The sequence below is a fragment of the Ascaphus truei genome, chromosome 1 (genome assembly GCF_040206685.1).
Source record: "Ascaphus truei isolate aAscTru1 chromosome 1, aAscTru1.hap1, whole genome shotgun sequence".
Taxonomy (NCBI): Eukaryota; Metazoa; Chordata; class Amphibia; order Anura; family Ascaphidae; genus Ascaphus; species Ascaphus truei.
The window spans coordinates 38,865,922-38,893,734 of record NC_134483.1 but is presented as its reverse complement, the minus strand read 5'-3'; the positions used below and the strand labels follow the sequence as shown (position 1 = coordinate 38,893,734).

At 43.3% G+C, this 27,813-nt stretch overlaps 2 protein-coding genes across 6 annotated transcripts in view; one reads left to right on the top strand and one right to left on the bottom strand.

Annotated features, from left to right (window-relative positions):
- The window catches only part of POLI (DNA polymerase iota), a 35,070-nt gene extending 29,510 nt beyond the window's left edge, over positions 1 to 5,560 (top strand). For 2 of the 3 annotated variants that reach the window (XM_075586503.1, XM_075586493.1), the window contains exon 10: positions 1,439 to 5,560. In XM_075586503.1, the coding sequence (XP_075442618.1) occupies positions 1,439 to 2,317 (879 nt within the window). In that variant the 3' untranslated portion in view covers positions 2,318 to 5,560. The remainder of the gene's footprint in view (positions 1 to 1,438) is intronic. The other variant, XM_075586513.1, reaches the window with a different exon arrangement.
- Positions 2,692 to 25,189, bottom strand: STARD6 (StAR related lipid transfer domain containing 6). Of its 3 annotated transcripts, none has more exons than XM_075586558.1 (8): positions 25,028 to 25,189; positions 21,607 to 21,698; positions 20,998 to 21,047; positions 18,406 to 18,477; positions 16,446 to 16,572; positions 15,371 to 15,488; positions 13,349 to 13,442; positions 2,692 to 5,601 (listed from the first exon to the last, which is right to left on the bottom strand). In XM_075586558.1, exons 2-8 carry the CDS (start codon positions 21,694 to 21,696, stop codon positions 5,454 to 5,456), a joined length of 699 nt encoding a protein of 232 aa, XP_075442673.1. In that variant the 5' UTR covers positions 21,697 to 21,698; positions 25,028 to 25,189; the 3' UTR covers positions 2,692 to 5,453. The 3 variants fall into 3 exon arrangements, with proteins under 3 accessions (XP_075442673.1, XP_075442680.1, XP_075442688.1); XM_075586565.1 differs by having other exon boundaries at positions 13,349 to 13,439; XM_075586573.1 differs by lacking the exon at positions 18,406 to 18,477.
- Between the last annotated feature and the right edge of the window lie 2,624 nt (positions 25,190 to 27,813).

The window sequence follows — 27,813 nt, the reverse complement described above, 5'->3', positions numbered from 1 at the left end:
GGAATAGCCCACTCTCAGCTAGGAGAATATGAGCTGCAGGCAACCAACACAGGCTGTGTAAACATGTAGCAATAATGTTGCCTTTTCACATGCAGCAAGCTGCTGAGACAGGGAAAATAACAGACAGTCAAAATAGGGAGAAAAGAATCCCAAGCTGTAAAGGGGAACAGAGGAATATGGAATCTTGTTCCAGGACAGATCTTCCGACGCGTTTCTCGTCTGGTGCTTTATCAAAGAGCCCCACTTGGTGGGAAACGCATCAGAGGATCTCTTCTCTTTTTGTTTGCTATTATGCCAATTAAATAGTTATATATATTTGAATTTTTGCTGTGCTTCGTTTTCATTCGATTTTCTTACCTTCATGGGACTCCAAGACTGAGCACACCTCAGGAACGAAGACTCATTCAGGAGTCAGTGAGTACTGGAGTGCCGATACATAGAGTGGGACTGTATATATTTATCCACCCTTTATACTAGCCAGCGTGGTTATGCTCCACTGCCCACCTAGTAGTGGAGAGTCATGGGTTCCAATTTGGAGACTCATGAGGGGCACTCTGTTATGCAGGGTCTGTTGCTGGTGTAGTTCCATGTAGTTAACATTTTAATTTAATCCAGTTAGGGTATTATTTGCAATGTTTCCCAAACCCGTTAAATTAGTATCAACCTTTTCAGTCATGAAAGCATTTTAGACTAAGGCTACGGATTTCAAACCTGCCTTCGGGGCATCTCCAGCATCACCAGATTTTAGGAATAAACAATGCATCTGCTCACAGGTGGTCGTACATAATATACATGCAAATAGGATTTTGGTTATTTGCTCCAAAAATTTGGTCTGGTTTGGGACTGGGGAAGAGGTTTAAGAACCAATGCTCCTAAAGAGATATAAGCAATGTTCATAGTGTAGCGACAATAAAAATAGTAAATACTGTAGGTCATGTAAATACATCCCATCACCATGATCACTTCATATATAATCTAAACTGGTGTTTTTCAGCAGGGGTTCCTAGGAAACCTTGTATTCCAAGGCATCCCTATGCGGTTCCCTGCAAATTTCAGGTCATTTGAACATTGTACCAAATACAGAAGAATTTACAATGCATCTGATCCCAGACGCACTATTAGAGAGTGTTGGGGTTCCTTACTTTGCATCCAATCTCAGATGCGCTATTAGAGACGGTTGGGGTTCCTTACATTGCATCCGATCTCAGACGTGCTATTAGAGAGGGTTGTGGTTCCTTATAATGTATCTGATCTCAGATGCGCTATTAGTGTTGAGATCTTGCAGAGCTCCACAATATAATTATAGGACTCTTTAACCCAAAAAAAGGTTAAAAACATAGATTCTAGATTATTTCCAATATAATCTGGTTTCCATTTTTAATGTATCTCCAATAGTCAAGTCAAGGCATCATAACATGTTATTTATTTTTTTCATTAGAAGCAATATTCACATATACTGTATACCTCTCTGCTTCTTGACCAGGAGACTGAAGCAAGCGAGAATAATTTGCATCACAAGAACAATCCAAATATTTCTAAAGTGAATATGGGAAGTATTAAAGAGACTCATTCTACAGCCCATGTGTGTACCAAGGAAACGGATACAGCGCAGTCTATTTCATTACACAAGGACATTGACATGGATGTTTTCAGCCAGCTCCCAGAGGATATTAGGAAAGAGATCCTTTCCAGCCCTGGAGTAGTGGGAGCTCATAAGAGCGGCCCACCAAGTCGAACATCACTGTCCTCTAAGGGGATTCTACATTTCTTTACTAAAACAAATGCAGGCATTTCATCTCCAGCTCCCGTGAGAGAGAGTTCTTTGACAGAAGGACAGTTCCAGCCGTCTCTTCCCAAACCCTTGGACCTTGGTAATGTAAAGGAATCCACCCAAATTATTGACTCCAACTCGCATAAATGCAGTGAACGTGTTCTAAGCAGAACCTGCTCAAAGGAAGGGCCTATGCATTCCCTATGCACAAGCAGTTTTTCATCCACCGTGGCAAAGTTGTCCTGCTCTGACAACGCTTGCACCATGGATACATCTGTGGAAAATGTGGATACAGACACTGAGGTTGGGGCAGTCATGGATTGCACAGAACCTGTGGTAACTTTTCCTAAAAATGTCGATCCGAACGTGTTTTCAGAGTTACCGGCGGAGGTACAACGAGAACTTATGGCGGAGTGGAGGCAACAGAAGCGCACACCCAAAATCCAGGTAAAGAAACAGCACGAAAAAACGAAGGTGACAAAAGGTAAAAGGAGCCGCACATCAGCACAGCCGAACAGCTTGCTACAATATTTCAAACCAAGCTAGTAACTCTCCCCAAAAACTATACGGGGTTTCCAGTTGTTTCCTGAAACAATTGTTAGTGTAAAGTAATGTTCAGTACATAGAGGCTTAAAGCTATCTTCGTAAACGCTGCCATTTTGACCCATCCTTTTTTTTTGCTAGCGTTACTTCCTGATTTCTGCGCTACATTTAAAATGGCTGCCTATTAGGCATCTGCAATACTTTACGTGGCAGCTTCCTATTGGCTTGCAATACCTGCAAGGTTTAAACCACCATGTTTCTCCTGGAGGGGACTGTAACGCCATACTCCATAATTTTGTGAACCCAGGGGGTCCCCAGAGCTGCAAATAATGGGGTTCAGTTCCCATCCTGTGAGGGGGGAAAATGGCAAAAAAAGAAACAGAGCAGGCGAGGAAGATGCTTAAATTGGTTTGGAGCAGATTACCTAAAACCCCTTCACTGCCAAGGGGCCAAGAGTTCTAACTCAGAGCACTTGTATATGTATCTGTTATGCTAACTTGTATGCGACGTGTTTTCATCGGCATTGTAATGCATGACTTTAAAGTGAGCAGTATAGAGACATTTTGTAGTCTCATACTGTATATCAGAGGTTCTTAAATCCAGTCCTCAAGACCCCTTCAACAGGTCAGGTTATAAGGTGGCAGAGGTGGCTCAAGACACCTGTGCTGATGCACGGAGCCTCTGATTGAGCCACCTGTGCTGAAGCAGGGATAGCCTTAAAATCTGACCTGTTGAGGGTGGCTTGAGGACTGGAGTTGTGATCCCGTGCTGTACAATATAAGAACTAATCTTCAAAAAAAGTAAATCAGTGCTCTCTCTCTGACTACAACAAAACATTTTATATTACTATTTTCTTACCAAGCTGGTTCTGTTTTATTTTATAGCACTATACATATATATATATATTTGAATCTTTCTGGTAGTGTATACAATGGACAACCTTTTCCCTCGTGAAAAATACGTTTTGCTGTCCATTTAAAAAAATACTCAGTATGTGTAATGTAACCGTAAAAACAAAATACAGGTCTTAATATTTGTAATATTTGATTGTTCCAAACTTTTTAATGATTATTTGCACTTTTCAATAATATAGAACACATTGCCTCTAAGTGTTGTACAATTACAGCCATTTATTGTTGTCATTTGCATTTTCTTGTACAAAATTAAATATTTATTATGTTACTTAAAAAAGCATGAATGGAATCCCTGAATTGTGGGTTGGTTCTCCATCCCATCATGGGACACACTGGAAAGAATCTTTTTGTACATGATTTAATCATACAAGATAATTTCTTTATTATCACTTTGACAGGTGGTCAACTCCAGTTCTCAAGGGCCACCAACAGGTCAAGTTTTAAGGATAACCCTGCACAGCTCAATCAGTGGCTCAGTTCTTGAATTTAAGTTGTTGACTGAGCCACCTGTGCTGAAGCAGAGATATCTTTAAACCTCACCCTTGGGAACTGGTGTTGGCCACCCCTATGATCACTTATACTGAACTTCCCACAGTTCAATATTAGATTTAATTTAATGCCCTTCTTGCTGAGATTGGCAATTCCATGTAACGGTTTTGTAGGCTTTTTACAACAACAAAAAACAACTTGTTAATGCACAATAATAAAAACATGTTTTTCTTGATATAGACTGTGTATGCTGATCCTTAGAGCTTACATTCTAATTTTGGTGCCTGAGGTAAAATGACTTGCCCCAGGTGTCAAGGATCTGACATCGGAATTTGAACCAGACTCCCCTGGTCAATAAAAATATTGTTGTTAAAAATCATTCTTTTCAGAGTCAGCGCCTTTACTCCCTGAGCCGTTACATCAGTAATGTTGTTGTGTAAGTACGTCCATGATGAACTAGCACCAGAGAGAACAGCGGACTCCAAATAAGATGTCATAGCTTAACCTTTAACAACACCGTGTACCTGCTCAGTGTCATTGACCTGCAGATTATATTTTACCAGCAAATTCGTCCTGGGCGCTCTATCCTTGTTTGTCCAATTATAGTGTGTGGATGTATATACACACTCACCATGGATATTAATTATATAAAAAGCTATGTTAAAATTAATTTCAAGGCACTCTCAAATATGACTAAAGTATGCAAAGTGCCAATTGTAGATCATGTTGCTAATATGGTTCATCAGTCTATGATGAATAATAAACAGATGTTATACATCATCTCTATCAACCTATAATACTGCATTTCCAAACGGCTGTCACATTTTCTTTGCAATGTAGTATGTCTAGATAATGAACATGACTTTATTCCTATTTAGCAGCACTATATGTAGTAGAATGATGCTGTTACAGTGGACCCCTGCCCTGAAGAGCTTGCATTATATTTTCTTGTCCGAGGCTCATGGAGATTAAATGGTTTGCCAGTTATCGCAAATAACCAGGTCTCAAAGTGAAACGTGTTTATACTTCATAGGCCATTGACGTAGCCACAAAGCCACTCTTAATTTTCCTCCGCTAAAACCCATTTTTGCCGTTAAGAGAAACAGTATGATCTGGGATAGCACCTAGGTCAAGAAATTCCCAACTCCCCCCCCCCCCCTTTTTTTTTAGGTGGTAATGTTTGGTACCTGTTCCAACTGAAACATCATTAATGTGACCAGACCACCTGCTTCTATAGTGTCACCTCCAACTATGGAATTATTGGCCGTGCAGTAGTTTCCTTTGCATTAGAGAAGGAAGACATTTGAGCCCTCTATTCCTCGGGCTGGGAAACCGCTTACCCATGCTAGAGAAAATGTTTAGTCTTATTTATTTTAATAATGCTGATTTCACAGCATACTGAATAAATGAGGGGCTGAGGCTTCAAGCTTACACCATTTTAACCCTCTCTTTGTTTCTCGACTGCAATCCTCCATGCCAAATAGAACCACAGGTTTCTGGACAAACAAATAATGGACAACCCCTAAACCCCATTTAACCTGCCTTGCATTTGGTGCATACTGTAGATGCGACAGTAAAGCGATTGGTATTTCATACTAAAATATGTAGGAACTGCCAATGCAGTGTATAGTCCCGTACATTGGTATCGTGATACATTTAGATATCTGCAGTTTTTGTAAAAGACATTTGTATTTTGTAGCCACTGCAGCGAACCTTGTGAGACCATATTTCTGTGCTTAGGATAACAACTTTTTCAGTCCCACTCTGGTGTCATTGATGAGGTTCACCAAGTTGCTTGGCAGAGCTGATTCCACCACAGAGCGAGGCAACAACCCTCCAAGTTCAGGTTGGATGAAAACCACAAGCTTGGAATGGGCTGGATTCCTGAGAAAAATAATACATATATTGTAATTATCCTGTGCGACTGTCCCAGCCCCCTTAAAAGTACTGTATGCTACAAAATGTGTTTTAATGTGTGCATGTTTTCTTTGTTTCCATCAGAAGTAATAATTTAATTTTAGTTTGTTTTTTTCAGGAGTGTATAAAAAAAGGATGTCATATTCTCTCATAGGAAGTAATTGCTTTTTTTTATTAAATAGATGGGGTTGTAGTGTCCAATCAGAAATGTTAAAATGAAGGCAAAATCCTTTGCAAGTTGTTGCACCTTTTTATCCTTTTGGGTTCCGAGAGCGATCGCCATCTTCATGCTCAAAGTATTACCCAGAATGTTGCTGTCATGTTTCTTGCATGTGATTTATTTTTTAAATGTATTCTTAAACAGTACTGAGCAAGTACTCGGCTTTACTGCACAGATATGCACTGCTGAATAAGACAACACAGGATCAATGCTACTACCATAAATAAAAGAAATGTGAAAGCGAGTTCCTGCCCTGAAGAACTAGAATAAGGATGGTGGGAGTCCGATAGCTTACATTATAGTGCTTGTAATCAGAGAGGTTAGTGCGGTAGGATGAATTATAAGGTTAGTACAAGAAGATGGATTGAGCGCAACAGACTTGGTAACACGAGAGGGAGTTGTAATAAAAGACTTTCCGTAATAGGTGGTTTTTTGTTGGATTTTCAAAATAGGGAGAGTGGGAGGTTGTAATATTTACGATCTAACATAGAAAAAGGACAGAGAGATAAAAGGACCAAAAGTAAATGAAAAGATCTGGGCAGGTTAGCAGAGTGCCTGGCTTCTCTAATAGTGCTGTATATCAACTTAGATCACTAAACTATCAGTCCACAGAGCAAGTTTATAAAGGGCTGCCCTTTGCACGAAGTTGGGGAAGGCTGGGACGAGCATTACATTTCAGTTTCAGCAATATTACACCGCAAAGAGACTACACGCCACACACCTGTTCCCGCTGTGTACCTGCGCCATGGTGCCCCATTTAAAGTGTTCTGAGCGATGCTCTGTCATATTTTTGTTGAGCTATTTTGCTTTTTCTTAATTTAAACGGCAAGCAATAAGGGGCTGCAATGTTTCGGGGGCCAATAGTAAGCCTTTCACAAGCCTCCGCCAGCAGCAAGAAATCACCCTGAGTACTTTGTATACCAGGAGAGTCCCAAATCGCAGGGATGGAAATCCCCTGTATGTGTCAGCACCTCTCTGTATTAGAAATGTGATCCCGGAAACGTCCACTCCATGAAGTCAGATAGACATATTGTACTACGTAACATACTGGTATGAGGTGAAATAGTACCAATTTCCACAGATCCAAACAATAAAAGACAACATTAAATAATGAAAGCAAACAGGAATATTTAGATGCAATAAACTCACCAGGAGTGTCCCAGCGTATCCGTTACTTAATCAAATACATTCGGAATCTTGATCTTCACATAAAAAAAAAAGCTCTTAATATGGAATCGGTGAAGCTTTTTCCAGCTTGGGAAGAGTTCAGACAAGTAAATCCACCTAATCTTGGGGGACCAAAAATTAAGTATCTGATATGATCCACCATAATCAACTCTCACCAGTCGGTCTCTCAAGTTGTTGCCCCTTTTATATGCGCCAGTGTGCCAGCTGTTAATAATTACCCGAGATTGGGATCCCATTGCAGAATGTGCCATTTAAAATATTATTATTTTTGACCAGTTTTTGTCTCGTCAATTTAACAGTTCTAGTCACCCATCTTACTAAAATGATCTGGATATAGGGCAAACCTCTAGTGGTACCACGAGGGTGAACACTGTTGTAGTATAATGTAGTGTAGTAGATTGTTGTGATCAGTGGATTTAATAAACATGTCTGACGTAAGCCGCCCAGAGTTAAGTGTAATGGTGTAAAACTGATCTGCACCCACATACACCGATCTCTCTGAAAGATCGCATGAGGATAGGCATACGAATTCTCAGAATGATCAATGAAAATACGGGTGTATGTCGGTGTCTAAACTTATGACGGTAACACTCGGCGATTAATGTTTTTTACTTTTTGGGAAAATGTTCCACGTCCAAAAACAAGGGACAACTAAGGCTTCCACTGTGCCACCATATACGCCAATATTTTTATGGACCATTTTTAAAACTTGTATGTCTAGCCTCATGCTATCGTTCAGAGATATGGTCTAACGGTATGTGGGCGGGCTACATTGATCTCTTCCTCTTGTGGACAGGTGATATTCACACTATTTTTTTTTATTAATGACTCAAATCAGTTTTACTATAAAATGTTTGAGACTGTTTCAGTGAATGTTCTTGATACCACAATTGCACTTTACTCTAGACAACTTACGTCAGACTATGTTTATTAAATCGAGATGGGAAAGGCGGATGGTCACTACTCCTAGTAACACTACAAGCTAGTAAAATAAAATTACTTTATTAAGAAAAAAAGGTAGGACATCATAGTAGAACCACTCTAACGCGTTTCATCCCTAGCATGGGACTTTATCAAAGAGTATATGGTTCAGTACACAGACACAACTTATATACATGTGAGCCACATCTGATTGGTCAAAACCAAATTGGACACAGCAGATAGTAATAAACACATGAAATGAAAACATATTAACACTGGCATGTCTGTGGTACAGCGAGAAACTTCATAACACATGGTGAACTATATAATCTAGTAACCAAAAAAGGGGGGAAGAAAAGAAAAATAAAAATAAAAAATATATATAGAGATTAAAAACAACGAACATATTATAATGTCAAATACCCAAATGTTGGAAATTCTAATTAAGGAAAAAAAGGGAAAGAGACTATCATGGAAGAAAAGAAGAATAAGAAAATAATCATGGGTGATAAAAATCAACTATGCATAATTGGTACCATTAAGTATTAATGCAATGGTACAGGTAAGTACAGATAGTACAGTAATACAAATAGGTATTATTCTTAATAAAATACATTTCATAACTTATTCAAGTTGTTCTGTTATTATTTCCTGGAATAGCAATAAGTAGCAGAAGGTTTTATACCAATGTCAGTAGTAAAATGATATAGACATAATACAATGTTTTATAATATTCCTCATACCTCTATAAAAAATGTTTCAATTCCCAATCGGAGTTCATTCCGGAGGGATAGAGAGTATTAAGAATATAAATCCAATACATTTCTTTCTGATTTAATGTATTCTCCCTGTTGCCTCCCCTGGGGTGACGGGGTATATGTTCAATGGCTGTGAAGGAGAAATTGCCAATACCTCCCCTAGGGCATTGGGTGAAATGTCTGGAGACAGGATGGACTAAGTCTTTCCTCTTGATCAGACGGGTATGTTCAGCTATGCGTAACCTCAAAGATCTAATTGTGCGTCCCACATATCTGTGGCCGCATGCGCATAGAAGAACATATACAACGAAGGATGTATTGCAATTCAAAAAAGTCTTAATATAAAACTTCTTTGACCCATTTGAATAGGTTATAAATTTAGAAGGTAATGCGTATTGACACATTGAGCAATTTGCGCATTTATGGAAACCTTTAGGTATGGTGCTAATATTAGCAGTTTTTAATTTGGAGTCAAACAGACTAGGAGAAAGATGGGAGGCTAGGGTTTTTGCCTTACGAAAGGTAAATCTAGGGCCACTAGATAATAGAGGGCCAATATCCTCATCAAGGAGAAGAGTATGCCAATGTTTAGATATTATCTTGGAAATAAGTTGAGATTGAGCATTATAAGTAGTTACAAAGAATGGAGTTTGTGTATTTTTAGAAGATATATTGTTAGAATTAGTTGATTTTAAACCGGTTCTTTGACTCAAAGTATCTCTATCCATAGAGTCAGCTTTATTGAATGCTGACTCTACGTCTTGTGTGGAATAGCCCCTGGCTATAAATCTGTCAAACATTTCTTTTGATCTTGACAGGAAAATGTCATTGGTAGAACAGAGTCTTTTTAATCTCATAAATTGAGAACCAGGAATATTCCTTATCAATGAGCGGGGATGACAACTCCGCGCATTGAGAAGCATATTCCTGGAGTTCTTTTTGCGATAAATGTCGGTTTGAATAAACATCTCATTGTCAATATACAAGGTTAGATCTAAATAATGAATGTGATTAATATTGTGCTCATATGTGAATTTGATATTATAGTCATTAGTATTTAAATAGTGAATAAATGAAAATAAAGAGTGCTCATCACCATCCCAAATTAATATGAGATCGTCAATATATCTCCCCTGCCTTATACAGGTTGGAGGGGATTTTTTGCCTCATTGCAATACACGGCTGAAAAGGTGGCAGGATTACCGGTCGGGTCAGGTTAGCATTATTGGGACTATTATTGATCAATAGTTGATGTGGCTGCGGTCTCACTGCTTTGTATCTTTGGTTCACATTTGCAAATTAACCCCCGACTGGTGTGCCCATACCTTCATAGCCATCTTGACTTTATTTCTTAATACTTATTATTTCACACCTGCCTAAAGACATTCCTAGTTACTCCTGGACAGTAATTGCATTTTTCTTTTTTGCTTTTTTATATGATTGCAGCATTGGAACATTGGAGTTCACTCTCCATTTTTTCTACTATGTTTATTAAATCCACTGATTGCAACAATCTAGTACATTAAAATAGCTTTAAACCTCCAGGTTTGTGTGTTTATTAATTTTTAACTGGTATCAGTTGTTTGGAGGTTAGTGGCCCCTTCTTCCAGGATTTAAGCGCACCCCACTTTTTAAGTAGCAGGTTTTTCCATGTACCTGTGATGGACAGGTCTATTAAGACCCTTCTCCCTCCACTGCAGAGGTAAATGAGAATTTTCACAGGTAGTAGTTAGGACCTGCATACTGGTCATGCTGTGAAAATTACCCTTATACATGAGAATACTAACATTGAAGGATTGAACTATGTATTTTGTCACATTGGATGTAGCATTGGATATCTGTCTTTTGATACATCACTAGAAATTTGCCCTGTAGCTAGTTCATTCGAGTCAAATGGGTGATTAGTACTGTTAATCTAACCAGACAAAGTTTGATTGAAACCCAGTCCAAATGTATTTTACGGGGATATCACAGAGAACTCCTACAGGTCCAAAATGAGAAAGTGGAGGCCCTTGACCGTAATTCTTTATTACACCATTCCCACACTAGGAATGCCAGACAGTATTCTATCCCCATCATTTCCACCTTTACTACACATTCTACACAGAACAGAAAAATAATTATAATGTGCCAGAACATTCTGCAAGGAAATCCCAATCTTGGGGAATCAAATAGCTTGCACACACTTATTAAAAAAGGGGCAAAACCTTTAGGGACCGACTGGTGACAGGGCTAACTATGTGGGATCAGATCAAACAGATACCCCATTTTGAGGCCCCCCAAGGTTAAATGGATTTACCTGTCTGTAAACTATCACACCGGGAAGAGTGCAATCTGGAAAAATGTTCATTCATCTGCAGACAAGGAGATTGCCTATTAGGATCTTTTTTACATATAGATCAAGATTCGGGATCTATTGGATTAAGTGACCGTGTAGGCTGGAATACGTTGGTGAACCTACTCTGATGATCAAAGATACTGTAGAATTAGAGAACATAAGGCAGCCACCAGGAGACAGGACAGGGAAGCACGTGTTGCTTATTACTTTTTAGCAGCAGATCACAATGCCAGCCAGCCAGCCAACCAAGGTTCCAGATTATTGAAGCGGTACAGAAACTACGTACAGGTGGTGACAACAAGACATTGTTACAGATCGAGCATTTTTTTTTTTTTAGTTAGGACACTGAACCCCATGGTTCCTCATGGTATGAATAAGGACCTGGATCTGGCGTGTCCGCTGATTACACCCGCATAGTTTTCAATTGGCGACACTGCGTGTTTGTCAGCATGTTCACCCTTGACTCATGAACCTTTACTTTGACGAAGATTAGGATGTCGGTTTATGTTTAGCTATACACTACTATCTGATATCGTTACCTACTCTGTTTGTTTTAACCACAGACCTGTGTCATATCTCTTGTGGAAAAAAAAAATTCTGGCTTTACTTCCTGCAGCTCGGGAACCGAGCCTGGGAACATCTATAGTGGGAAGAGGCAGGAGTGATACATGCACACAGACTTGCCAAAGACATTTTATTATGCCACTTTGGCAGAATACATTTTCTGTGATTAGCAAGTCCGTGTGCTGCATTACTCCTACATCATCTGCTGATTTCTTTGGGACTTCAAGATACTCCATATGTATGGAGCACTGGCTGATAAGAATCTGCAGTTTTTCTACAAATTGCCTCCATTACTCTCTTGCTGTGAACATTCTATAGAGGGTACATTCCGTTATCCTGATGTTGCCGGCATTGTTGTCTGTATTGTATCCCCCTTGAGCAGTGCGTCAGTAGCATGATGGATACTATTTATCTTTTTGGGCTATGTACTAGCATTGGATTCCAATATTGACATTTTCACATAGATTAAAAAAAAAATTTTTTCACGCAATAAACTAATTTGCTTTTTGTTTTATTGTTTGCATCCGTGGAAAGTGGTGCTACGTCACTCACAGCACCATGTTACTTAGTACAACATAGCTATCTGCATATTGACTTCATGGAGTGGGCTGTACTTCCAGCATTACTGTCTGGAACCAATGTGTAATACAGAGGAGGTGCTGGAACCCATAGGCTTCTGATTCTTACGATTTGACTTCTGGGTGAGTTCTGACGGCGCCACCAGTATACAAAGGATTCGGAGCAATTACGTCCTACGATGGAGGCTATAAAAAGAGCCTACTATGTGCCCGAAACATTACAGGCCTCTATTGCTTTCACCATGTGCCTACCCAGCAACGCACTCAATTAAGATTTGGACTTTCACCTTGTTCCCCTTCTCTTTGTTACAAACCATGGACTGTGTGGGGTATGTTCAGCCACGTGGAGGGGTGATGTTGCATTTATGTTTTTGCTTTAAATTAATACACTTTTTGCTTTCCCCCATTTGTTGCATCTGTTACTTTGCATGCTGGGGGGAATTTTTTTTTTTTTTTTAAATCGAATCTTTTTGCAATTCTGAAACCCGGATCAAGCACCTGATATATCTGATACAGCTTTCGCAATACTGTTTTTGGCGTAGTGTTTAATCCACTATATATAAGCAATAGAAGAACTGATCCACAGCAGACTGGACACAGAACCAAGTGAAAAGGTAATAAGGTGAGCTGCAACAAACATGTACACTTATATAATCACAATGTTACGGTTGCCAAGCTGGTGACTGGAAATTACACACCCGGACTTAATTCTGCTGTCCTGGACATTGTCCTGTCAGGGTTTATACCAAATGGCACATGGGCAGACAAGGAGGAGCTAACAAGTAGACAATTTCGATAACTGTATGCCCCTACGGCCTCCAGCGCAGCCCTTTGACTTTCCATAGGATGTCTTCAGCTTTCGACAGCTGTTTTCAGTTATACAGTATTTCTGCATTCTCTTTAAAACGTAAATATTTATTGTGGAATAGTAAATTTTAATTCTTTACTTTAAAATAAAAAAAATTTAAAAAGCCATTAGGCGTTTTTATCAGCACGGAGAGTAATTAAACAAGGAGGATGATATCCAGTCTCCAGTAATAAATATCCATACTGCTCATTATGACATAAGTTTATTCACCTCCAAGATATAAACACATAGTATTTCATGTTATAAAGGAAAAATAGTTGAATGCAGTATTATACTTACTCAGGTAGAGTTGAGCAAACATAACCACATGGATTATTATGGCCACGAACATGTGAGGTAGATACAGGGCAGTTTGCATATTCCACACTAACTGCTGATTAAAACAAAATGAGATGACATTAAAAAAAGAATTAAAACGCAGAGTGTACATGGGCGCAAAAAGCAGATATAGCAACACTGACATCTTACACCAAGGCTCGTCAGCTAGTTTCCCAAAGTGGCCGGATCAGAAAAGGTTTAGGAGAAGAAGACGGCTGTAAGAGTATTTTGGATACATTTAAAGACTTACAAATGATTGTACTTATACATTTTGCAAACATTTGGAAACACCTAAACTATTTAAAATTTACATTAGCTTTTCTTAGGAATGTAAAAGGGAAAAAAATGTGCACTTCACTGAGCAATTACAATGAAAGGAGCAGGAGTGCAGTGTCCAGGGGCCACGACAAAGCCTTTATGGGCCGCCAGTGGAAGAGCCTGGTCTTAAAGCCTTTGTAGACAATACATGTCAAAACGACCTAACTGGCAGCACTAACAGTGTAGCACACACGCAGGAACTAGGGTTGCCAGGTGGCTTGTCCAAAAATGCTTGCGTGTAGGCGTGCGCATGGCACGCACACTTTGCGCCTATAGGCCCAACGGTGACGCGCACGGCTAGGAGGTGTGTCCATGATTTCACAATGGTAGGCCGCACTGTGGTTGGCTCACAGTGTCACGTCAGCTGCTTGAAAATACACATTTATTTGTAATGCCACACAGCTGCCGCGCCAACGCTGTCTGCATGCGCGCGTGTCAGCACTGGATCAGCCGGAGGAAGAATTTTATTTATAAATGACCTGGCTGTTGGTGCATGCTCTGAGTGAAATGTAGAACAAATGACGCAATGGTCAGATCATTTATAAATAACTGACCTGCAGTCGTATAGGCCCATAGCAAGCAATACTGCACCCCTCATCCTCACCCCCTCCCTTCATCCTCTCTCATTCCCCCTCCCTTCATCCTCTCTCATTTCCCCCCTCCCTTCATCCTCTCTCATTCCCCCCCTCCCTTCATCCTCTCTCATTCCCCCCCTCCCTTCATCCTCTCTCATTCCCCCCCTCCCTTCATCCTCTCATCCCCTCCCTCCTCTCATCCCCTCCTTCCCTTCATCCTCTCATCCCCCCTCCCTTCATCCTCTCTCATCCCCCCCTCCCTTCATCCTCTCTCATCACCCCCCCTCCCTTCACCCTCTCATTCCCCCCCCCTCCCTTCACCCTCTCATTCCCCCCCTCTTTTCATCCTCTCATCCCCCCTCCCTTCATCCTCTCATCCCCCCCTCCCTTCATCCTCTCTCATTCCCTCCCCTCCCTTCATCCTCTCATCCCCCCCTCCTTTCATCCTCTCTCATCCCCCCCTCCCTTCATCCTCCTCCTCTAACCCATCCCCTCCCTTCATCCTCCTCCTCTAACCCATCCCCTCCCTTCATCATCTCATGCCCCCTCCCTTCATACTCTCACCCGTCCCATCATCTTCTCTCATGCCCCCTCCCTGTCATTGTCACCCCCACAGGACAGCCAGTGAAGACACACACACAAAACAGAACAAATAAACACAGGACAGTCTCACCTCTCTCTGCTCCATGCTTTTCCTCCGCTCTTTGGCCCCACCACTCCCCAGGCTCCTGGACCTCCTCCTATTTGGCTATATTACACAGCAGCAGCCAATCAGGATGGAGGAAGCTGCCCAGCCCCCTAGCAGCCCTGCTCTGCCCCTTCTCAGGGGAAATCCCACGATTAGTTACTAAGATCAGAGAGGTAATACCGCACACATACATGTCCCCCCACCCCGCACACATACATGTCCCCCGCACACATACATGTCCCCCACACACACATACATGTCCCCCACACACACATACATGTCCCCCACACACACATACATGTCCGGAGAAATTAAGGCCTTTATTCTATCGCATTTAACAGAATAAGTTCTTAAGAGTCAATTAGACAGAGCCAGGTCATAAAAATATCAGTCGGAACTTACAATTAGTAGTGACAACACCTCCTTCATACTTCTTGATGTGTATCAGATCAACAAATTCCCGTGAGGAAATAAGACCCATACCATAGCTATGTGTGACTGTGTGACATATAGCTGTGTCCTGTAATAAGAAAAGTTACATTAACAAGGTAATAGCAACAAGAGATTAGGGAAACATAACAATTTTACTGTATTATTCCTACAGTTATAAAAGTATTTATTTGGTGAGGTCATGTCCAGTTGGACCAGAAAAACAGCTGTAGACTTTGTAAGTCAGTAATTGTCCTGTGTTGCCATTGGATGTAAATAGCTCTTGAAGGTTAGCAATGGTAGAAAGGGCACTAGCAACCTGGAAGTCAGGACCCTAGTGGATACTTGGAATTGTATATAGTTCGTTTTGTTATATTTAAGATTGTATTAATATTTGTATCTGTATATATCTTGTTAAATCTGAAGTTTTATACTTTTAACAGTTCTAACACATTAATACATATATTTTCTGGCTGGTTCTGTATGTTACAAAGGTACCAAGTACAGCTCAACCCCGTTAGAACGTGAATCCGCTTATAACGTGATGCAAGCGTGGCTTCCAATTTTTGTATTTCTGAATACTTTACAACACGATTATTGGTGTCTTAAATACTTTATTGTACAATGCATACAAATGTACATTATTTCTAACGCGATCCGCTTATAACGCAATGTGATTCTTTGGACCCCAAGCACAGCGTTATAAGGGGGTTGAGCTGTATCTACCAGAGTCCCAAATTCCTGGTTACTAGGGCCCTTTCTACAGAGTTGCTAACCTCCAAGAGATATTTACATCCAACGGCAACACAGGGCAATTACTGTCTTTAAGTCTCATCTATATCACTACTCTATGAAGTGCACCAAAATAGGATTCATGGTGTACTTTCACTACTCTGATTATTGTGTTCATAATCCTAGGCAGCAACTGTATAGTAAATTTAATTGGGGACATTCATCCCCACTCCCCCCAGGTTGAGCAGGAACTTCTATTATTGTAGGTAAAGAAATGAACTGATTGAGTAAAGTAAATGCAGGCTAGATACATTACCTCGTCAATGTGTTCTATCAGAGAGTAGGATTGCAATGCTTTGTCCCACTTGGATCTGTACTCAGGGAGATACATGAACTGTATGATTTTGTCTGGGGTTTCCTCAATTACACCTTCTCCACGATATCTGGGGGTGGCAAGAAGAAGAAAAAAAATGGTGGATGCGATGCACACGCTAGGGCACTTACAAAGACAATCCAAATCTTTAGGTCTTGATAATGAAGAAATAGTAGCAAAGCAGGCACTCTCAGGACTTGCAACTTCATTTTGAAAATGTATTAAAATTAGCAGAGGACGAACAAGAAGAAACAACCCATAATGTACCATGCGTCCTTCCAGAAGTGGCAAAAGCAATAACCTGAAAACACACAAAATGCTTATCGCTCTCCAGAGATACCGTTGTTAACATAAAAATCTCATGGTGCATAGGGTAGGGAAAATATGAACATAGAAATCCAGTCAGGGTGTAAATCCTGGTTGGACAAGAAACCCACAATTGCACTCAATGGGGACAAACAATAGGTGGGACAGAAAATATAGCCCCAGGCTTGTAGCCTATTGTGCCAAACGACGCAAAACAAAAAAGCTTTATTAAAACATACTAAGAGACAAAAACGGAGTGTAGGGTATAAACACAAGTGTATTAAAAATTAGGTGGTGGTGACACAAAATAGAGGATAAAGGCTCCTCCAAAGCCCACCATGGAAAATCTCATATAAAAGGAGAATGTCTCAAACTATGTATATGGTGTCAACCATGAAATTTTTAATACACTTGTGTTTATACCCTACACTCCCTGCTTTTGTCCCCTAGTATGTCTTAATAAAGCTTTTTTATTTTATTTTCTGTCCCACTTATTGTTTGTCCTCATAGAGTGCCATTGTGGGTTTCTTGTCCAACCAGGATTTACACCCTGACTGGATTTCTATGTTCAAAAGCAATAACCTGCATGAAGAATGGGAAGGCTTCCAAAGAAGATGGAATTACAACTGCAATCTTGAAAAAGCCGAGTTAGAAGTAGGGAAAATCCTTGCAAAACGTTACATGCTGCTTGAAGAACAGGAAAATTCAAGAACAAATGGAGCAATGCCACGATCTACTTCCAATCACTTATACGATTTTCAGAAAGATACCATCAGGATGTATGGAACCCTCAGAGGTATTATGGAAAGCCACAAAAAAGACAGGAGACCTAAATATATAAAAACTGATACTTTTTATGTAACATTAAAATTCTAAAACTGGGAAAAACAAAAAATAGAGTCTGCGAAATGTGCAGAGCTACACCAAAAGGCTAGGGAACACAAACAGGACAGTGGGTGCAAAGGGAATAACTAGACAAACAAAAGTTAGCTGCAAGCTTTGCATTGCTACATGCAAAACACTAATGGTAGCTAAGAGAAGGAACAATGACGGGACAAATAATGCAAGCGGGATACAATACAACAAACAAGAAGGTACCTGAAGATTAGTAGAACTGGGAGCCTAATAAAAAGAAACAGGCTCTAGGGAAAAATAATAATCTGACTCCTGACCTGTAAATAGAAAGTTTGACAAGCAGAAGAACTAACAGGCTGGGTGGGGTTTTATGCCTAAACTAAAATGGCAGCTGGTCTCATGGACAGTTCTGGTTCTAACCGGTACAGAGTCTGAACTAAACTCCGCTGTGCACCCCTAGGAGTTCTGCGGAAGGGAATCATGACAGATTCTCACTAATTGGCTACAACAGACCTTGGACATTGCCCAGCCTTCAGAACAAGCGAGATGCCACGCCAACCATTAGATTACATTCAGATACAAGCAACATAAGGATTCGCGTGTGCGGCGGGGAGACACAATGTCACCAAAGCTTTTCACAGCAACACTTGAAGTGTTTAAGACATTGAATTGGGATGACTAAAGGAATCAAAACCAGCGGTGAAGACTTGAGTCAACTACGATTTGCAGATGGCAAACTCACCGAAGCAAGTAAGAAAATGGGCCTCCATATGACTCAGCAAGACCAAAGTGATGTTCAACAAATGTGTCAGCTCTACAAAGATCGAAACAGAGGGAATAGAATGAGAAGGTCGAAGACTGGCGAGAGAAAGATATTACACCTTACAAGCAAGGATCAGGGGGTCTCAAATGTTGTATGTTGTATTTTATGTTGTAACTAGCAAAATATTCTCTACTACGTCAGGTGATTTTTAGGGTATGAAAATCTATCACCATTTACATATGGTTTCCAATAAAACATGCAGCTATGCTTATGCCGATTAGTTCACATACAGCTTAAAAGTAAAATGTTGTTTTTTAATTGCTTTGACCTATGGCATAATGTAATCTGAGCAGTACGAATCAGTGTTAAATATGTAATTTAGTGATATTTTGTTGGTCCCACTATAGAAATAAGATTTTTTTTGCCATCCTTTTACCTGACTTTTTCCAGAGGGTCCAGCAAAACAGCTACACTCAAGGTGATAAATTAAATTTTCTTGGATGCCAGTGAGCAGAACAAATGGGTTTCAATGACAATTCTGCCTCAAAGAGCTTAAAGTCCCAGCTGAAACCAGAGATACGGGCCCCTATTTAATAGACTGACAATTCTTTTCCCTGTCCTGGAGATTATTTGAAATTCATTAACCTGAATAGAGCTGAAGTCTTCTCCAGCAGTGGGAAGCATCTTCACAGCATATTGAATAGAGGAGACTACAGAACCCAAAATGATCGGGTGTTTTCGGTACAAATATTGAATATTCTTCCATGTTATCAGAAGCAATGGTTTTCGCAAATATTTAAGAATGTCTAACTGTTTGGGGAGGAGTAACAGTTATGGTTAATGTTTGTAACCCCTGGAGCTTAAAAATAAATAAATATGAGCAATGTCCTGACTTTCCCTTAAAGCTACAGACCAGGCAATAACCTACATGTGTTTTTTTTTTAATAAAATTAGTTCTGTACTATAAGAAAATACATGTAGCATTTATTTTTAAAACAACTCTGAATTATATTTTTAACGTATTATAATGTAACAAGCATTTTTAGTTATATAGCAACCATTTACAAAGTCATATCCCCTTCCTCTTCTGAAACAGGCTCTGGCACACACCTTTTTGAGCCCTGCCCTCTCTCTAGCAATGCACCAATTGTATCTAGCGACTTCCTGGTCACATGATCATCCCCACAGAACTTTGCATTTTTGGTCCTCTTCTTCTGCACTGACAGCAATTTAGTGAACCCCCGAGCCGAACCTTCACTGATCGGTCACAGGAGAACGGATCAATCGAAAACATAGCCAATTACTTAATGTGTGGATTGTATTGATGCACATATTAAAATGGGAACAAATAAAAAATAAAATAAAAAAACAGCAGCTTGGACTGCTGCTTTAACTTCAGCAAAATATAGGGCTGTAAGATGTTAAGGGTAGGACAATATTGTGCCCAGTGTATTATTTTGTCTGTTGTGTACCCTAGCACAACAGCCAAATAATACAACAGTAGTTTACAAAATAAATAATAAGTAGCAAACTCAGAACTCTGGAGTCATCGGGGACTTTTAGCTCTACAGCTTCAGAGTTGGAAGGAGAGTATTGCTGTAGCAGTAATGGCCTCCTACTATGGAAGAGATTCTCAGATGACCGAAGAAAATGCATGTTGCCCCATGTGTATTTTTACTTTTTCACGGTGGTAATTTTGTATGGAAGCCTTGGAGAGCTCTTTCCTTTTTGTCTGTACTCAAGAGTACATCAAAATTCCAATGGCCGGATTTGTCCCGAGGAGAAGATTTGTTGCAGGTTGTTTACTTAATGGGACTTTGAGATCTCTTTAAAAAAGGGGAAATTATGATGTACAGAGATTTCAGAAGCTCACAAATCTTTGTGTATGAGAGAGACACAAGAAGAGATAGTGGAGGTTTAAAATACAGGCATACCCCGCTTTAACGTACGCAATGGGACCGGAGCATGTATGTAAAGTGAAAATGTACTTAAAGTGAAGCACTACCTTTTCCCCACTTATCGATGCATGTACTATACTGCAAACATCATATACGTGCATAACTGATGTAAATAATGCATTTGAAACAAATTATATATTCTCCCCGCTTGCACACAGCTTCGGGACAGGTAGGGAGCCGGTATTGCTGTTCAGGACGTGCTGACAGGTGCAGGCGTGAGCTGCCGTTTGCCTATTGGGCGATTATGTCCTTACTCGCGAGTGTACTTAAAGTGAGTGTCCTTAAACCGGGGTATGCCTGTATATGTACATTGTAAATTAATCTAAGGCTGGGGCAGTGTTCACGTTCATGCGGCGTGCGCGCGGGAGGGGGCGCGCGCTGCGCAAGAAATCAGTTCAAACTGATTTCTTGGCGCGACAGGTCGGTCACGTGAGCGGTTCGCCCAATGAGGGCGAACCAGCTCCGTGACTTCACTGGCACTCCCCTAGACACGCCCACGGACGGCGAGCGTACCATGGCCGAAAAACGCACCCGCTTCAAGCGAAGACACTATGGACCTGGCCTTAGAGGATCGCTTATGCTTTTTCACAGAAAACGGTGTATTACTACTTACATATTTCCTGCATATTCGTTGGACGGTTTCCACGAAACGACAACATTTTTCTTAAAGGAAAAGAAATAAAAGTGAATGACTGTTTTAGCAAACGAGTACAGCTCAGCCCCCTAATAACGCTGTGCTTGGGGTCCACAGAATTACATCGCGTTATAAGCGGATCGCGTTAGAAATAATGTACAATTGTATGCGTTGTACAATAAAGTATTTAAAGCTGCAGTTCAGGCAATATCATGCATGTGTGTTTTTTTTTAATAAATCAGTTCTGTAGTAAAAAAAAATACTTTTAGCATTTACATTCCCATATTTAAAGATGTCGCCAAACTTTGCCGATCAATAGACGGAGAACGAATTGACCGGCAGCTGTGCAGTTCTTTAGGTAATTAGAGATTGCCCACATGAAACTAATGAACTAAAAAAATAAATTAAAAAAAAAAAAAAGACTGAACTGCAGCTTTAAAGATACCAATAATCGTGTTGTAAAGTATTTATAAATACAAAAATTGGGAGCCACGCTTGCACCATGTTATAAGCGGATCCGCGTTGTAACGGATCGCGTTATAACGAGGATGAGCTGTATTTTGCAATGTACACTGGGTGTTTACTTACCGTAGACTTTGTTAATTTCCATCCAGTTGTATCTTGACTGTACAATAAAATCTTTTGCGAAACATCAGCTGCGATCTTCTGATAGTCCATCTCTAAAAATGTGCAGATGTCATTTTATGCAGGATCCATATAATTAAAGGTACAGCTCTCCCTAAGCATTCTGTGTGCCCTCTATTTGTTTTTTTTTAACATGGACAGGAAGCTGGGGGTCCCTGAACCTGAAATAGCTTGCTATTGGCACGAGTGACACGGCCATTTAAATGAGCAGAAAGTACCGACAGCAGCCCGCGTCTCGGGTATATGGGGGAGTCTTTTCTTTCACTGGGAAAGTGCTCAATTACTGAGAAATTTGAAACACCAGAAAATCCACACTGATGGCAAAAAAACAAAAAAATCTACAGTACTTATCGCTGATTAAATACGTTTTTGGACAGGGATTTTTTTTTACCATGAAATCTGATCGCTTGACCAGGACATTTTGTATTTGGACCAGAAAATCCGAAATTTGTAAGTGGAAAAACAGGTCAAATTAATGCGATTTCAGCCTCAGCTTAAAATAAATGGGGTCCCAGGGGGAGAACTGCTCCTTTAGGTGAAACAGAACAAGGCAACTTATATATTATACCTCTTCTGCAGTGGAGTAAAAGATAAGTATTAACCAGATGTGGATCTAAACTGCATTAAAATGATCAGACATCCCCATCGGAATTTGAGACTATTACGGATACATGTGAAACAATGAGATCCAGGTAATATGACATGGATAAAAAGAAAACAACCACAATAGCTGTATTCTGTGCCACAGTATTATGCAGATTTTACTTAAGAAATGCAATCACTTGAGCAGTGCTCAAACTTTCCATACTGCTGACCACTTATGGGTTAATAAACATGTGGCAGATCGCAGCCGCCCGCTGTAAATGTTGAGTGTGCTGTGCGAGAAAGATGGGGGGGAGTGTGCTGTGCGAGAAAGAGGGGGTGGGGGCTGTGCGAGAAAGATGGGGGTGGGGGCTGGGCGAGAAAGAGGGGGTGGGGGCTGGGCGAGAAAGAGGGGGTGGGGGCTGGGCGAGAAAGAGGGGGTGGGGGCTGGGCGACAGAGGGGGTGGGGGCTGGGCGACAGAGGGGGTGGGGGCTGGGCGACAGAGGGGGTGGGGGCTGGGCGACAGAGGGGGTGGGGGCTGGGCGACAGAGGGGGTGGGGGCTGGGCGACAGAGGGGGTGGGGGCTGGGCGAGAAAGAGGGGGTGGGGGCTGGGCGAGAAAGAGGGGGTGGGGGCTGGGCGACAGAGGGGGTGGGGGCTGGGCGACAGAGGGGGTGGGGGCTGGGCGACAGAGGGGGTGGGGGCTGGGCGAGAAAGAGGGGGTGGGGGCTGGGCGACAGAGGGGGTGGGGGCTGGGCGACAGAGGGGGTGGGGGCTGGGCGACAGAGGGGGTGGGGGCTGGGCGACAGAGGGGGTGGGGGCTGGGCGACAGAGGGGGTGGGGGCTGGGCGAGAAAGAGGGGGTGGGGGCTGGGCGAGAAAGAGGGGGTGGGGGCTGGGCGACAGAGGGGGTGGGGGCTGGGCGACAGAGGGGGTGGGGGCTGGGCGACAGAGGGGGTGGGGGCTGGGCGACAGAGGGGGTGGGGGCTGGGCGACAGAGGGGGTGGGGGCTGGGCGACAGAGGGGGTGGGGGCTGGGCGAGAAAGAGGGGGTGGGGGCTGGGCGACAGAGGGGGTGGGGGCTGGGCGACAGAGGGGGTGGGGGCTGGGCGAGAAAGAGGGGGTGGGGGCTGGGCGAGAAAGAGGGGGTGGGGGCTGGGCGACAGAGGGGGTGGGGGCTGGGCGACAGAGGGGGTGGGGGCTGGGCGACAGAGGGGGTGGGGGCTGGGCGACAGAGGGGGTGGGGGCTGGGCGACAGAGGGGGTGGGGGCTGGGCGACAGAGGGGGTGGGGGCTGGGCGAGAAAGAGGGGGTGGGGGCTGGGCGACAGAGGGGGTGGGGGCTGGGCGACAGAGGGGGTGGGGGCTGGGCGACAGAGGGGGTGGGGGCTGGGCGAGAAAGAGGGGGTGGGGGCTGGGCGACAGAGGGGGTGGGGGCTGGGCGACAGAGGGGGTGGGGGCTGGGCGACAGAGGGGGTGGGGGCTGGGAGACAGAGGGGGTGGGGGCTGGGCGACAGAGGGGGTGGGGGCTGGGCGACAGAGGGGGTGGGGGCTGGGCGACAGAGGGGGTGGGTGCTGGGCGACAGAGGGGGTGGGTGCTGGGCGACAGAGGGGGTGGGGGCTGGGCGACAGAGGGGGTGGGGGCTGGGCGACAGAGGGGGTGGGGGCTGGGCGACAGAGGGGGTGGGGGCTGGGCGACAGAGGGGGTGGGGGCTGGGCGACAGAGGGGGTGGGGGCTGGGCGACAGAGGGGGTGGGGGCTGGGCGACAGAGGGGGTGGGTGCTAGGCGACAGAGGGGGTGGGGGCTGGGCGACAGAGGGGGTGGGGGCTGGGCGACAGAGGGGGTGGGGGCTGGGCGACAGAGGGGGTGGGGGCTGGGCGACAGAGGGGGTGGGGGCTGGGCGACAGAGGGGGTGGGGGCTGGGCGACAGAGGGGGTGGGGGCTGGGCGACAGAGGGGGTGGGGGCTGGGCGACAGAGGGGGTGGGGGCTGGGCGACAGAGGGGGTGGGTGCTGGGCGACAGAGGGGGTGGGGGCTGGGCGACAGAGGGGGTGGGGGCTGGGCGACAGAGGGGGTGGGGGCTGGGCGACAGAGGGGGTGGGGGCTGGGCGACAGAGGGGGTGGGGGCTGGGCGACAGAGGGGGTGGGGGCTGGGCGACAGAGGGGGTGGGGGCTGGGCGACAGAGGGGGTGGGGGCTGGGCGACAGAGGGGGTGGGGGCTGGGCGACAGAGGGGGTGGGTGCTGGGCGACAGAGGGGGTGGGTGCTGGGCGACAGAGGGGGTGGGTGCTGGGCGACAGAGGGGGTGGGTGCTGTGCAAAAAAGGGGGAGATGTGAGATAGAGGGGGGGTGCTTCAGTTTGAGATAAAGGGCGAGCGTAGTGCCTGCAAGGGGCGAGCGTAGTGCCTGCAAGGGGAGAGCGTAGTGCCTGCAAGGGGCGAGCGTAGTGCCTGCAAGGGGCGAGCGTAGTGCCTGCAAGGGGCGAGCGTAGTGCCTGCAAGGGGCGAGCGTAGTGCCTGCAAGGGGCGAGCGTAGTGCCTGCAAGGGGCGAGTAGGATTGCATGTGATCTGATGAGCAAAAGCCCCCAGAGATATTTTAAAAACCCACCAGGGGTGCTGGTGCTCAAAGAAAGGTTGAGAACCGCTGCCATACACCTGTGCAGCATTAGGTGCAATACATAGCAGGATGTGACAGATAATCCTCTGGCATCTCTTCCTGAAATTAGAACCTTACCCTTTTTTTACAGCCAAACCAATTTGCATTTATAACAGCTGGCAAGATCTTACCTATTGGTCTGGGGGAGAGACAAAGTCAGCAGCATAGGCCTGATTCCCTCTGTCTTGGACATTAATCTGTGTGCTGGGTCCTTGAGAGGTTGTGACATAATCACACATAGTATCAGCAGGAAATCAAGGTGCCTGCAGCTGCAGTGCTGGGAGTGCCATGGACTGGTGTGTGCATGTGATTCATTGATCACGTGACAACGTGAAGCCAGTGTCGGCCATCTTGAATATGGGCAGAAAATAATTCCATTGTAAAGGAAATTCCAATATGAAAATGACAATTCAGATGACATTTTCAGTATTATGTGAAATGCTGCCCTGCATTCTTAACAAACAAAACCTGAACAAAGCTGTGCTATGCATCAGAGAAAATGGGAAGAGTCCGTGGGAACATAGCTAGAAGTTAACCTTTTTGATGCCAAGCATAGTTGACACATACCAGGCCAAACAGTTTCCAAAAGTTGCTACATGTTTATTTAAGTCTTATTCCTGTGATCAACTTTTTGAACCTGTGAAAATGATATATTGCTTTTTTCAGCAGAAATTGAGCTTTTCACTTGGGTGGATTGCAAATCGTCTGACCAAGATATGTATTAAAAAATTGTCTTGAAAATGCAAAATAAAAAGTAACAAAAAATAAATAAGAAAATCAACTTCTTCCCTTTAATATTGTCCCAGAGTAGGGTTGCCAGGTGTCCAGTACTGAACCAGACTGTCCTGTACTTGGACACTGGCCAGTAAAAAATTAGTGGTAATACTGGACATGTATGTGTATACCGGTATTACCTCTCTGGACATAGTGACCTAACCGGCTTGGGGGCTGTGGGATTTCCCCGAGGATGGAGAGAGCGGGGCTGCTGCTAGAGGGCTGGGCAGTTTACTCCATCCTGACTGGCCGCTGCTGGGTAATGCAGCCAACCAGGAGGAGGTGTCAGGATCCTGGGGGTGGAGCCAAGGAGAGGAGGAAACAGCACGGAGCGTTGAGAGGGGTGTGTGTCTCGAGCACGTCGCACCTATCACACATTATTTTTGGAGATGCCACCTGGCAACCCTATCCCAGACATCACTTACAAATGTTATCCTTTCCATTTACAGGCAACTTCATTACCGTAGCAGTTAACCGCTAAGGCAATGAAGGGATTAACTACCAGTGCCATGTTTATTGTGGGTAGCGGTGGTGGGTAAAGGTGGTATTTGGCCCTTGGTGGGTGTGTAAGCCTTACGGGGGGGAGGAGGGGTTTGCGGGTGGAGTTATCCCCTTCATTACCTTTGCGGTTAATACCGCTAAGATAATGAAGGGGTTAACCCCTCCTGCTACCACACGGTAGGCCTAAACATCCATTCATGGGGCTACTACAACTGTCACCCTATGCCTCTACCCAAAAGTGTAGATGAGCAGGGTGTCTCAAGAGCAGAACCGCATTGATTTGAGATCTGGACCCCTGCTTCCCGAGATACAGGCCCCATTATGGGGTGCCGGTAACTCCTATGCATTTTATTCCAACGATCACGTGACGCGGGACATTTAAATGCATAGGACATACCGGCACCCCATAACGGGGCCTGTATCTCGGGAAGCAGGGAGTCCCCAGACTTGAAATCAATGCGGTTATGCTCCGGAGACCACTTGCTCATCTACACTAGTGTTAAATTTTATATTAAAATCTTGCGATCGCTGCCGAGATTTGCGCAGGGACAGTCTGCTCTCTTTTTGCAACTCCCCCTGCAGCTGGAACAAATTTCAGATGAAATCCGCAGAGTCGGAAGAAACACGTAGGGACAGTTACTATTGAAACTACAGTGGCTGACCTGCCTTGCACCAGTGAGAGATCGTGAAGACGCGAGTGAAGTCCTTCCGGGTTCCGGTTCCACATGCGAGAGAGCAATGGCGGACGCACGCTGCTAACAAGCACCATACAAGTGGACTTTATCTATCCTGGAGCGTGCGGCGTTCACAGATACTGGACACAAAACCATCCTGGATATCGTAGAGCGGAGGTGACCGTGGAGTCTTCAGTTGGTGCATGGGCTGGTCCCATAATATGCCTTATTTTATCAGACAAATTGTAAGTGTGCAATTGTCTTGTCCGTGATTTATTAAATTGTTCATCTGATTTTACACAAGGATCGGGCGCTTTTTCTCTTTTTTTTCTCTAATAGGTACTGTGGGAACTTGGTGAGCCCAAGAAGACGCAGCCTGGACCTTTGTATCATTTATTCATGGACTACATGTGGACTTAAGTATTCATATGTATTTTACATTTTTTAATATGTGATTTTTCGTTTTTTTCATTTATATACATTTTATACATGGTTTTTGCCAGTAATCAATATATCTTTTTTTCTTTAGTCCTTTGACACACGAGTGTCAATTTTTTTCAATCATTAATTTTTGATTTTTGCATTTTTTGATATATTTTTTATTGTTCATTTTTTGGAAAGCACACTTTAAAATTTTTTTTTTTTTTTTCTCATTTTAACTAATCAATTTTTTCTGTATAGGCAATCACTGATGAATTTCATGTAACGTATAATATTCATTACCGATATTTGGTGCAACATCTTGCCACACATCACCAGCACTGCAGCCATTTGGGTGTGGTGTGAAAAGGGCGCTGTCTTTATTATTGTTCATATATATATATATATATAGTGAGAGAGAAAAAAGGCCCTAAATAAAGCACTCTAGTATATGTATCAGTACAAATCACATAAGGTTTATTAATGTATTGTCACAGAACAAAAATGGTTAAAACAAAGCACAGAAATGTTTAAAATACAGCATGGAT

Excerpts from the sequence above, each read along its gene's own strand:
- STARD6 (XM_075586558.1), bottom strand. The coding sequence starts at position 21,696 with ATGGACTATCAGAAGATCGCAGCTGATGTTTCGCAAAAGATTTTATTG. Across the intron at positions 21,048-21,606 it reads GGAAATTAACAAAGTCTACG|AAAAATGTTGTCGTTTCGTG; the intron begins GTAAGTAAACAC and ends TTTTCCTTTAAG. Across the intron at positions 15,489-16,445 it reads TGATAGAACACATTGACGAG|GACACAGCTATATGTCACAC; the intron begins GTAATGTATCTA and ends TTCTTATTACAG.